The 12,396-nt window shown below is 38.9% G+C and overlaps 1 protein-coding gene across 5 annotated transcripts in view; it reads left to right on the top strand.

Moving 5' to 3' along the window:
* The window catches only part of suco (SUN domain containing ossification factor), a 43,823-nt gene that overhangs the window by 21,671 nt on the left and 9,756 nt on the right, over positions 1-12,396 (top strand). For 3 of the 5 annotated variants that reach the window (XM_080879113.1, XM_080879112.1, XM_080879116.1), the window contains exons 3-16: positions 1,282-1,383; positions 2,454-2,773; positions 3,549-3,689; positions 4,043-4,229; positions 5,181-5,292; positions 5,702-5,829; positions 6,080-6,147; positions 6,248-6,355; positions 7,745-7,850; positions 9,236-9,256; positions 9,492-9,547; positions 10,561-10,652; positions 10,919-10,984; positions 12,111-12,194. In XM_080879113.1, the coding sequence (XP_080735239.1) occupies positions 1,282-1,383; positions 2,454-2,773; positions 3,549-3,689; positions 4,043-4,229; positions 5,181-5,292; positions 5,702-5,829; positions 6,080-6,147; positions 6,248-6,355; positions 7,745-7,850; positions 9,236-9,256; positions 9,492-9,547; positions 10,561-10,652; positions 10,919-10,984; positions 12,111-12,194 (1,591 nt within the window). The remainder of the gene's footprint in view (positions 1-1,281; positions 1,384-2,453; positions 2,774-3,548; positions 3,690-4,042; positions 4,230-5,180; positions 5,293-5,701; positions 5,830-6,079; positions 6,148-6,247; positions 6,356-7,744; positions 7,851-9,235; positions 9,257-9,491; positions 9,548-10,560; positions 10,653-10,918; positions 10,985-12,110; positions 12,195-12,396) is intronic. The other 2 variants (XM_080879115.1, XM_080879114.1) reach the window with 2 other exon arrangements.

Here is a 12,396-nt window from a genome sequence, read left to right as displayed (position 1 = left end):
ATATCAGACACTCTGAGCTTTTATTGCCTATTTTCTTTATCTTCTTCCTGTGATCTGATGGCTCACAAGTGCTGTATTTCAATTAATACTTTGCCAGTGTTGCGATGTTTATAATAGCCTAAAGATACCCAGCTAGCTGTTGAGTGGCAGATAAATGTGTCAACTAGTGTAAAACCCTCCAAAATCTTTCTAGTATTTACTTTTTTCTTCTTTACATCAATCACAACCCATCTTTATACATCAACTAGGTAACTATAGCTTACCAATACCTTCTAACATCTGGAAGAACGGCTCAGCTGATCACTTTAATGGAGTTTAGTGAATCTGGGCTGTTTTTAAACATGAATGGTACCTCTGAACATCTTTGCTTAAGGCAAACAAAAGAGTATTTGGATCTGAAAATAGCTAATTACATCAGACTTAACAAGCACAAAGAGAACCAGAAGACTTTATCTGGGAACACATTAAAAAATAGCTTCCTGAGACTATCCAAAGTGTAGTCAGTGGCTATCCAGGCCAAGACTTCCTGTTCCATCTGCCACCATCAAATGTTGATAAGATTAATAAAATGACAATCTGAGTAGTTGGCAGACAATAATCGATGGTTATGACACTGCATTTTGGAGAGAAAAAAAATAGACAAAAAGTGGAACCAAATCCAGGTAAATGGTTACTCACAAAGCTGAGTAACCAGCCCAGTTACACGCAGTCAGAACCTGGTCTGCTCTGCAGAATCAGTCATAGAGGTTGATGTGATTTAGGTTAGGACCTGCCCTATGGGTTCAAAGCGCTACATGTTTTCTCAGGCTTTCATGGCTAAATATTGTCTAAACTGAAAGTAGTTCATACAAAGTGTGTCGATGTCATTGCAGCCATTCGAAGTAGGACGAGGAAAATTGTAGATCGCCTCACTTTTAAAAACATTTGAAATGCTTCTCTGTATTCATGTGTCAGTGAGTATCAGAAATGAATGATAATTTGGGGAAGTGAATGAGTTTTGGTATGCATTTGTGGGCACAGAAGAAAAAGAATCATTGTTTGAGGTCCAACAACAAACAGCTCTGCCAGCAGCCCTGGCAGTCAGTCATTAGCCTTATAATGTTGCCTTTGTCCATCGACAAAAGGCTTTTTCACATCAGGAGGTGGAAAGACCTTTTGCTTTTGACATTTTTACATACAAAAAAACTAATTTTTAGAATAAAACTCAATCTAGTAACAATGCCAGTAATGTCATTAACTTGTATTTCTTATCCTGTGTTCTTATTATTCATTTTCTCCTAGGTGGTGGAAGAGTGGAAGACACACACATCATACGATATGGGGCTAGAAACCGAGAGAGCAGCACGAGAGAAACTACAAAAACAGAGCATACACCATGAAGAGGTAAAAAGACACATCAGTTATTGGAAGTTTTCCAGAGTATCGCTCAAAAAGTTAAGTTACAGTGAACAGGATACTAAGGCAGGCTTTAAAAAAGAAAAAGAAAAAGTGTCAATATAAAAAGGGAAATTGAGGTTGTAAATACCTTAAAGGTGGAGTGTGAGGCAGAGCTCAGCTTTTAAGTGTGCACCATAAACTCTTAAAAGTATATTATGTATGTGGGACACAAACACATGAACTGGAAAAGGAAAATGATAAATAATGTTGATCTTAATCTGATGGCACTGATCTAGGTGAGCAGTTAAATTGCATCAGAAATAGGGCTGTGCGATATGATCAAAACCTCATATCCCGATATAATACATCTATCGTCCGATAACTATATAAATCACAAAAATTTAACATTTTCTGTAAATTCTGTGAATCTCGGGCAGCTCGACTTGCGTGAAGTGTTTCCAGCTGGGCGTCATGTAGCTGGAGTCAAGTGTTTTAGATGCATGAAACTATATATATTTTTTTTTTTTAGACATAAGTTGTAAAGGCAGCCATTTTCTTTGAGTATTTATTACACGACGTGCTGCGGGGAAGAGCATGTTCTAACGTTTGAGTCTAAGGTTTATTTATTTATTTATTTTTTTTAGCACCTGACTGCTATTTTTTGCTTCTCATCCGTAGATACTCTGCATACTCTTTCACGTGATTCAGTTTATTTTTGAAAAGTCTCAACAGGATCTTGAGCTTTATTGTGAAGGGTTTATGTGGAAAATAAACAAGCGGACAGCGATGGTTTTACCGTCGTTGTTGCTAACGACAACGCATAAAAACAGGCGCTTGTCCGTCTGAAGTGTGGTTATATTAAATATAAGAGAAAGAGAGAACTTTAAGAAATAAATATAACCACTACGGTGACTATCAAAACGATGAAAAAATATTGCCGTAAACGTTTATTTTGCGACACCACGAAACAAACGATAGCGTAAAATGAAACTGTAGATGTTTTTATATCGTCATCCGATATATGTCGTTATGTCGAACAGCCCTAATCAGAAATGTACTTTTTCTTCTGTTACCAGACTGTGAAGCCACAAGAAGCTGGAGAGGAAGAGACAAAGCTAGACCCAGAGTCGGATACTGTACCTGTTGCCCCTGAGCCAGAACCTACCCCAGATCCCCAGGCTGACTTGGGCCTGCAGATTCACACACAGGACCACGACCATGATGCCCCAGTGCTCGCCACTCCAGAACCAGTTCCAGCACAGGGCCAAGTGACCACAGATACCCCAGCAGAGACTTCAAGTGAACCAATTCCCAATCTAGACTCAAACCCAGACACATCCCCCGATGAAGCTGAAAACAAACCTACCTCACAGAGTGCTGGGCTGACCCACACAGGGTAAGCTCAGATTCACTTCATCAAGCCAATGATCTGGTGTCTTTCAAGAGAAGTTGGCTATAACCACAAAACTGAAATTGGAGAACTGAATTTCTAACCCTACATCGCTAAAAAAAACAAACATAGAACATGTTGTTCTTCTTAAGGTTAAAGCCAATTTCACGACAGTCCAGGTCTAACGTAATCCGTTTCAGTGCCACTATTGTCATGTCAGACATTGCAAATGTGTTTTGGTATTTTTGTTTGACTTATGTTTCCCTCAGTTGCTTTTTCTTCACAATTATTTACGCAAAGTGACTCATCACACACTATAAGATGAGTCTAAAGAAGATCTGACCCCATGGATGTTTCAGTTATTTTTCATGGAGCATTGTGCTGGAGCAAGGGACTGTTTATTTATTTTCTAATGGTTTTTGTAATGGAAGTTTAAAAAAAATAAAGAGAATCATCCCTATGGACCTGGAACTTTGACCCAGATTAGTCTAAATATCTCCTACAACAACAACATGTCCTTCCCATGGTATCTTCTGTATTCAGAACTGGGGCATTTCAATCAGCATTTCAAGTCCTAATCAGCTAGCCACCAGCAGCAGCCAACCACTCTGCCCCCCTCTTCCTTTTCTCTCCCTCCCGCTCTCATGCCTCTGTGTCATTTATCTCCTCCCCATTGTCCCCATCCCGCCCTCTCCCCCACCCTACCCTCCACCCTACCCTCCTGTCTACCTTCCCCAGTGTAAGGAGGTGTGGTAAACGCCATGTCCTTTCTTTCCCTCAGTGCAGTGCGGGTTGCCAGTGCAGGAGATGAATTCCCAGTAGACAGCTTTGTCTTTGCTGAGCACTCTGATTCACAGTGCGGGGTCATTCCCCCCGAACTGGCAACCTGTGAAAGCTCCCCTTTTGGCAGCCCTCTCCTCAGGTGAGTTTCTAACCACCAGAAGCCAATCAAAGCACAGAGACTGATAATGAAGGTACAAGCTACACCTCTCTGCTGTGCCCAACCGTCGACCGCTGGCCTTGCTCTCTACTTAATGTTGCTTTTTTTTTTCTTTTTTCTTTTAAAATTTCCCTTCTTTGTTTTGCCTGCTCCAACCAAGGATTAAAAAAAAACAAAAAACGTCAAATTCAATTTTGTTATTATTTTTTTTAACTCACATATTTGACATAGCCTTAAACTTATATTTATTCCATGCCCTTCTGTTCCTTTATTCTTCCCCTGTCCATTTCTTTCTGTTCCCTCTACTCCACATTGGTCCCCTCTCTGTGATGTAGCATGGATGAGGCTGTCACAGAGGACCAGCAGACAGATCAGAGGCACAGCTCTGGTCCTGAAACAGAAATTCAGTCGACTCCAGGCCTAGTGGACCAGGAACAAGAGCAGCGTGAGGTGCTCGAAGATGGGCTGTCTGTTTTGGAACAAGTGGGCAACACCTCACACCACCAACACAAAAAACAGCAGGTTAGAGGCTTTGTGGTGTTTGGGAATTGTTATTTCTGTTGTGAAAGAAGCAAATCGCATGTAGCATATGGCTTGAGGCATTACAAAACTGCTGGTATCATGATGGAAAATTTGACAGTTGGACACGTGGTGGGAGAAAAAACTTAGACCAAGGTACAGTCAACGTCCTTATTTCAGGTGAGATGTTCCTGAAATATGATCTGAGGGAGAAGATTATTTTGGAACAACTGCAACGACATGAGCACTGAGCTTGGATATAATAAGATCGGTGGCCTGAGGCTGAGTAAGTCCACCTGTCCGCACAGACTGCAAAACTTTCCGAAACCTGCCGTCTAGGTGGCCATGAACATTATAAATATTCAGCATGCACATCTGTTCTAGCAAAGGGCAACATTTGAATGTTTCAGTTTGAAAATGTTGAGTCAGCCTGCTGTCAGTTGCTTTTTCATGGTTGAAGGACGATTGTATCTGGGGAAAGTATTTAGTTTCGGAGGACGGGAGGGCTTGTGTTCATAGTGTATTTGTACCTCATTTTGCTGATGTGGAGCTGAGATCTGATGACTAATCTGTATGTGGCTGGCAATGACTCTTGTTGGGCTGTTAGGGTGTTTTACATAAGAGGCTGTCTGAGTTGTGGATTTTCAGAATCAGGCTGTCTTGTGAGGCTCAAAGGGGCACTTACATAATCCATCAAAATATTAATCACAGCTCAGTGCATCTCAGTGCTTCAGTCACCACGGGCTAGCTTTACTACCACGAATAGAGGATGGGCATCTTTTAGTTGTTCTACCACATGCTATGCTTTTATAATAAGGTACTTGCTTAGTGAGTCACTGATGCCAACTAACCTTGTTAACAGAAATTCAAGGTTCACTTCTTCCACCATGTAAATATTTTTGCATATTTTTTGGTGTCTGATATTTACATTCTGGATATGTGTGTATGTTTCAGACAGGGGAAACAAACGCTCCCAGGGAGACTGATCCCTCTGTGCCCAGCAAAGAGGACATCCCTACCTTTGATGAATGGAAGAAGCAAGTCATGGAGGTGGAAAAGGAGAAAAGTATGTGGATTTATTGTACAGACACGAGACAGCTCGTACAGGGATGACTAGAGACACGTCACATGAACAACTAAGTTCTTGTTTAAGTTTGGGTTCAGGCACCTCAAAAATAGCTTGCTGATGTTAATCTGACTGTGACACAACATGTTTATGCCATTGCTTCTGTAAAGAAGACTACTTACTACCCGTTTGTATGCTGCGTCTTTTCTCGGTTGCATCCTTCCTTATGTTCTGTTCCTGTATAGCTTCCTTCTTTTTTCCCCTTCCTTTTCACGCTATGCACACTGTGTGCAGCAGTCAGTGGAGCATGTGTTTATGCATGTTGTGCAATATGTCTATTCTTTGCGGTTTGGCACCACTCATTTTCAAGGCTCTCGAAAAGACCTAATGTAGTGCTTTCTCTGTCCAGGTCAGTCTCTCCATACCTCAACCAGCAGCAGCCCCCATCCAACAAAGAAGGTCCAGAAAAACTTCAAGAATAACTACGCTTCTGTAGAGTGTGGAGCCAAGATACTCTCTGCCAACAGTGAGGCCAAGGTTAGTCGCACATCACGCTCTGCCGCCTACACACAAACGCGAATCCTCACATAATGCTGTCATTATGTGTCAACAGATGTGTCAAATGACTTTATACTTGTTCGCTTAGCATTTAAGCTGAGACCAGACATCTAAGCACGCATGAAACAATTTTTGTCACATTTTGACTGCAATTGTATAAGGAAACAAGCAAGATTAACAATGTTGGGGTGATGGTAGGATTTTAATTCAACTTTTTTTCTTCTTTCAGAGCACGTCTGCTATTCTCATGGAGAATATGGACTTATACATGCTGAATCCATGCAGCAACAAAATTTGGTGGGTCCCACAATAATGGTGGGGTTTAACTGAGCCCAATTTTTAGCTTTAAAAGTTTTATAATAATAATTTTTTTTTTTTTTTTTTTGCTTCTCTACAGGTTTGTGATAGAACTCTGTGAGCCTATTCAAGTGAAGCAGTTGGACATTGCAAACTTTGAGCTTTTCTCATCTACACCCAAAGACTTTCTAGTTTCCATCAGTGACAGGTATTCACTTGTTTTTTTTTTTGTTTGTTTGTTTTTTTTTGTACACTCAGCATGCTGTCAGACAGTTATAGCAGACAAAGCTCTGTAAGCCCCATGCCACACCATTTACTTCCCCTGTTCATAACGGCATGTTCATGCATCGATTTTTAAATTTTTTTTTTTTTTTTATCATTTCGTTATCTTAACCATGATATTTGTAGTATTTGCATTGACAAGCAGTGAAAAATAGTAACCACAAAGCTTCATATGTTCTTTTAAATTACTGACATAATACTTTTGTCCACACTGGGATTCTGTTAGGACTAACATTCATTTAAAGCCCACCCTTTAATACCACAAACTCAGTTATGTAATGTTGCTTATTGCTACGTCAGTATGACTATCAACAGATCTTTTTACTGTCAGTTTTGCTGACAGCCATGCGCCTCAGGTGTAGGGGGAAAAAACTGAAACAAACAGGCACCATGCCAAAAACGAAATTATGTACCGCTGCAGCAAGGCTCAAGCCGTCCCACAAACACGCATCTCACAAGCTGCGTAGCTGCACTAACCTGCTCAAATGATTTGCATAGGCCTTGCATCTACATTTCTAGTGTTGTATAGAAAGTAGTATATTTTCAGTTCATTTCCACATGAAATTAAAAGTCAGTAGATGAGCGAAGGAAGAGGAAAGCTCAATGTGTCACTAAAAAATATTAAAAACCAAATTTTTATTATTTATTTATTTTTAGCTAAGGACATACATAGTGGTTACCAACTTAAGCATATAGAGACCTTTCATGTTTCCCATTTCCAAACTTGCACTGGGGCTAAATAAAGTTTCACAATAGTTTTGCATAATTTTTTTTTGTTATTTTTTGCTCATAATAAATTAATATTAAATGTTTTTTGTTTGTTAGTTGTTTTTTTTTTAATCAAGTACTTTTCTTTCTATCATCACTGGCTGGATCATATTCAGTTCCTCCTAGAAGAAGTCAGTTGTGAACTGGTGGTATATATAAATACAACAGTTGCCTTACAGCTCTTTATATTGTAAGGTAAAGGTCCTACAATATTAGCAAGAAACTGACAGCTATCCACCATAACCCATTTAGAGATGAGGGGAAAGCCAGTACTCTATAATTAAAGCAGTTTCTTAACCAGTTTTGCATTCATTTTTGTCCCCTAGTATTATCACCTCTAAATTTAGTGCAGTCAGGGCTTGTGTTGTCTTTGTTAAAGATTTATATCTAGCGCTGTCTTGCTCCATAATGCCGATAATTGCCACTCTTAGACATGGCATGAATATAATGACATTTGTATCCACCCTGTGAGGTCATGCCAGATGACATGTTACAAAATCGATCTTCCTCACATTCACATCGTACGTTTCCCCTCTCTCTGTTGCAGATATCCTACCAACAAGTGGGTAAAGCTGGGAACTTTCCATGCTCGCGATGAACGGATAGTCCAGAGCTTCCCACTAGATGAACAGCTTTATGCTAAATATGTGAAGGTACTCCTGTTTACTTGCAGATAGAATAATAACATATCATAAAGTATACATAAAATGTCCCCATTTTCAGTGGTATATTAGAAATCTTAGACATGGATATACACACATACTGACATGGTTATATACAGAAGTTAAAGGTGTAGGTCCAGGGAGTGTCTTGTGACTTAATAGAAAGTTACTGATGACATCAGGGCAGTCATCTTTTGAATAGCTAAATTATGGTGACTGTGAGGGCGTAACTGTTTACATGTGAGAATTGCATAGTAGAGGAACTCGACGACTGTTTTGATTGTATTTAACATGTGAGCGTCACGACTGGCCGTCTTGGACTGTGTGGATTGTACTTACATCACGCTAGAGTTTATATTAAGCCGTGATCCTTTTTCAGGGCGCTTACAGTAGTTTCCACTAAAATGAATTTAAATTTCAGATGGTTAAACATTAGGTTTGCCACTGAATGTTAAGGAAAACTAAACAGACAAGAAGCATTAAAATAATTTTTGTCCCTACGCTCATGGTTCAGATTCCTAAATGCTCCCATATCTGGGATTCTGTCTCCATCCGTAAGTCAAACCAGATGTGCCTCATTTCTGCTTAAATTGCAGCGTAACAAACAAAGCAAGGTGTTCATCGATGGATATCACTTTATTATCATTTTTTTCTTTTTTGTCATACACATAGCCTCCTAAGGAAATTTGTTGTCCATTGTATTTATGAAATCTGCTTCTTTCTGATTAAGTGTGTTAAAGGTTGGCTATGTAGTTATGTCTGTGAGCTTTCACACAACAGCCCATCATTATCTATAAAAATGGGTTTGAAAGTGTGATCTAAATCGGTGCTCTTCTAAACGGTCTCTTTCCTTACAATCACTTTTGCCAATAAATATTCAGTGTAGACTTGTTAAGCAGGTGATTAATACTTGGATAATTATCCTTTTTTATGTAACTCGTGGGTGTTTTGTGTAGGAGCTTACTGTTGATTCACATCTATTCTGAACCAGTTTTGTTTCTATTACATAAACTTGTTTTTTTTGTTTTTTGTTTTTTTAGATTTCAGCTTCATCTATTTTTAGTTTCTACTTCCTGAGCATCTTATTCTTTTTTTTTTTCTTCTTTTTTTAATGAGTAGTGAGCCTGTAAGTCTGTCTGTCTTTCCCTCAGTCTTGCTTGTGTCTTTCTTGCAGCTTATTAGAAACATCTGTTTAGTGTCTTGCCTGTGTTCTGTTGCAGAATGGTGATCTTGCATATATCAGCTGTGTGTTTGTCATAGAAGAGAGCTGAACCGTACACAGATTCTTGACTTCCTTGTAGCTTGAATCAGCTCTTACTGATTTCTTTTTCTTGTTTTATTTCTCTCTCCTTCTCTTTGTCTTCTTCTCGCATCAGATGTTCATCAAGTACATAAAGGTTAGCACTCTTCTCTTTCTGTCAGAGGTTATAATGGGCTGAAATAAGAACACTTTTATTTTTTGTATACTCAAATGGGCGAGTAGAGTTTCATCTTTAATGCATGTGGATAATAAACAAGTAAAACATGCACAAACTGTCAAAGCTTGGCAGTTCTACTAATTTGGTGGGTTGTGGGTTCATGGAGTTGTGCATATTTTTATACTGTTTAATAGCTTAACTATTGTACCTGCAGGTTGAACTTCTCTCTCATTTCGGATCTGAACACTTCTGTCCCCTCAGTCTTATCAGGTAAGTTAAAGAATTTCCTTTATCTTTCTAGACCTTTCTCTAATCTTATCAACCCATGGGTGGCTGTAGCTCATCTACTAATTGGGAGGTTGGTGGTTCGATCCCTAGCTGCTTCCTGGCTCTGCATGGCAGCTATCCTTGGGCAGGATGCTAACCACAACTGTTTTACAATGCGTTTATATAGAAAAAGCATAGGAAAAAGTGCTTGTGCGATTGGGTAAATTATGCAAATTGTAAGAAGCACTATTTAATAAAACCAAATAAAAGTTAATATTTTCTAACAGTTATGCCATTCCTTTTTTTTTTTTTTTGAAGAAGAAGAAGAAGAACAACAACAGTCTTATCGTCTTGTCTTGTTCCAGTTTACTTAATTAGATCTTGAAAGTTTCTGGAATCTGTCTTTTAAAACACAACCGCCTTTATCATAAGTGTTGACAAACAAACACTTTGATTTTATTACATCAATGCAAATTGTTATCCAGGCAGCTGTAATTACAGGAGCGCCGCTATATCATGAAAGGTCTGTTATGATTAGATTTTGTTGTTTACTTATTAGGCACCACCTTAATAGTTGTTGTTGTTGTTTTAGATTAAATTCTGAATGTTGTAACACAGCTAAAATGCCTTTTCTTGCACAGTGAGTCTGATGATGAGGGTTCCTTAAGAATGTCCACTTTAAAGACCTTAACTGCACAATCACAATAAGGGAAAAAAAGGAATTAAAAAAAAAAAGAAACAAAAAAAAAAGATTGTTTTGGTGTTTTTTTTTTTTTTAAGTTAATTTCCCTCAGATGGTACTTCTTATATACAGTCATCACTTGTGCGTCCATATCCAACACATTGTTCAGTTTCCGTGAGTTTTTATCTTTTATCTCAAAATGTGCTCAACTGGCATTGTTTTCTTAGAGCTGCATCAAAAAATTCCACTGCCTCCGCTGTGTGGTAATTTCAACTCTTGACCTTTTCTGTAGGTCTGTTTGTGTAACGTATTGGGTTTTTTTTGTGTTGTGTAGGGTGTTTGGTACCAGCATGGTGGAGGAGTATGAGGAGATAGCAGATTCTCAGTACCCCTCAGAGAGACTTGAGTATTTGGATGAGGACTATGGTAAGATGTTGACGTCGATTTCAAATGCACAAATTTCAAATTTGTATGTAAAAGACCAGAAATGGATGTGTTAACATTAAATGAATTCATACTGTACTTTCATCATTGTGCAAACCAGTGCCACAAATCTATAGGTTATACCAGGCTCAAAAAGCCAAAATACATTATTCTTCAAAGTAGTTACCAAATACATTACTTCGATTTCTTGCCTTTGTTTTCCAATTAATATGATTTTATTTTAACTGCTACCACGTGTTTCTCTTCAGACTATCCTCCTGGCTACCAACCAACAGAAGACAAGGCCTCCAAAAACCTGCTTGGTTCAGCAACCAGTATGTACACATACACACGTTCTTATAAATGCAGTCGTGAAAAATAGATTTTCACAGAACTTTATGCAGTTGAGCTGGTTCACTAGCTTGTTTGAACCACTTTTAGTGGCAATAACTTGAAGATCAGTGTCTCACATCTTTAAGGGGGAATTCTTCATGTTGGCGCAGCCCTCATGAGGTCCCTTCACACCATTTCAGTCAGATTGAGGTCTGGACTTGGCACCATTGTTGCACCCTGATTCTTTTTTTTTTAATATTTGCTGCTGTGCTCTGTATCTTATATTCCTGTAACGTAACCCAGTTTGGGCCGAGCTTTTGCTGTTGGTCAGATGGCTTCAGCACAAAAGCGGACAGCCCTACCTGATCGAATTTAAAAAAGGAATAAGAAAATGTGTCAACTGTCATGAAAAATGTTAATGAAAATGTTTCGTTACATGTCATCAAACTGCAGCTACAGTAATCTGGTGTTTCCATCCTATGTTAAAGAAGAACTATTTTATGATTTGTGCAAGTTTGGCTTTTATACTGTTGTATCCAGTCATAGTGCACACAGTTTTTTCAATTATCTCAGACCTCATACAGTTGTTGGTACAGCAGCCAACTTTATGGCCTGTTGGGTATGAACTCATTCACATACTGTTCAACTTGAAGTATTTTAACCCACTTGGTATCCTGCGTACACACTGTGGGCTTTTTGAGTTGCATAAATTTTGCTGCTTGGCTTTATTTATCTATTTATTTTTTCCGGAAACCACACACACATGCACAAATACACTGGTGCCCTTCTGTCTCCTGAGTTAGCGAAGGAGGGGAACGGTGCACCCCTGAAAATGTACCGTGCACACAAGTCTCAGAGCTCTAACCATAAACCATAAAAGGGCTTCAGAGTGGATGGACCCTGGAGGAAAGGCTTAAAATAAAACTCATGACAGTAAATCCAGGGGACATAATATAGAAGGAGAATACAGTCATCAGAGAAAATGGTTAAGAAAATAAAGCAAAAACATATGGTACAATATGTGGTTTGGCTTTGATGTGTTTGGCCTGAAGCTGCTGTCAGTCAGAAATCTCATGTCATGGAAAATAAATGCATTGCGTGGATGTTCTTCTTTGTTTTTGTTTTTAGATGCCATCCTAAACATGGTAAACAACATTGCTGCTAATGTGCTGGGAGGAAAGCCAGAGTTGGAGACTGGAGCAGAAACGGGAGGTACTGATTTCTCAGAGGCCACTTTTTAGACCTTTTTTAAAAGTTTACTTTTCTGGGTTTTTTTTTTTTTTTTTGGGGGGGGGGGGTATTTTTCTACCATCACATTTTCACATGCAACACTTGAACAGTACACCATACACAAGTCAACATTTTCAGCCATCTTACATTCATCAGAGTATCTTAGACTTATTTATATTGCTTC

This window comes from Rhamphochromis sp. 'chilingali', assembly GCF_963969265.1.
Source record: "Rhamphochromis sp. 'chilingali' genome assembly, chromosome: 3".
Taxonomy (NCBI): domain Eukaryota; kingdom Metazoa; phylum Chordata; class Actinopteri; order Cichliformes; family Cichlidae; genus Rhamphochromis; species Rhamphochromis sp. 'chilingali'.
The sequence above is the reverse complement of the archived record's forward strand: the minus strand, read 5'-3'. Positions and strand labels throughout refer to the sequence as shown.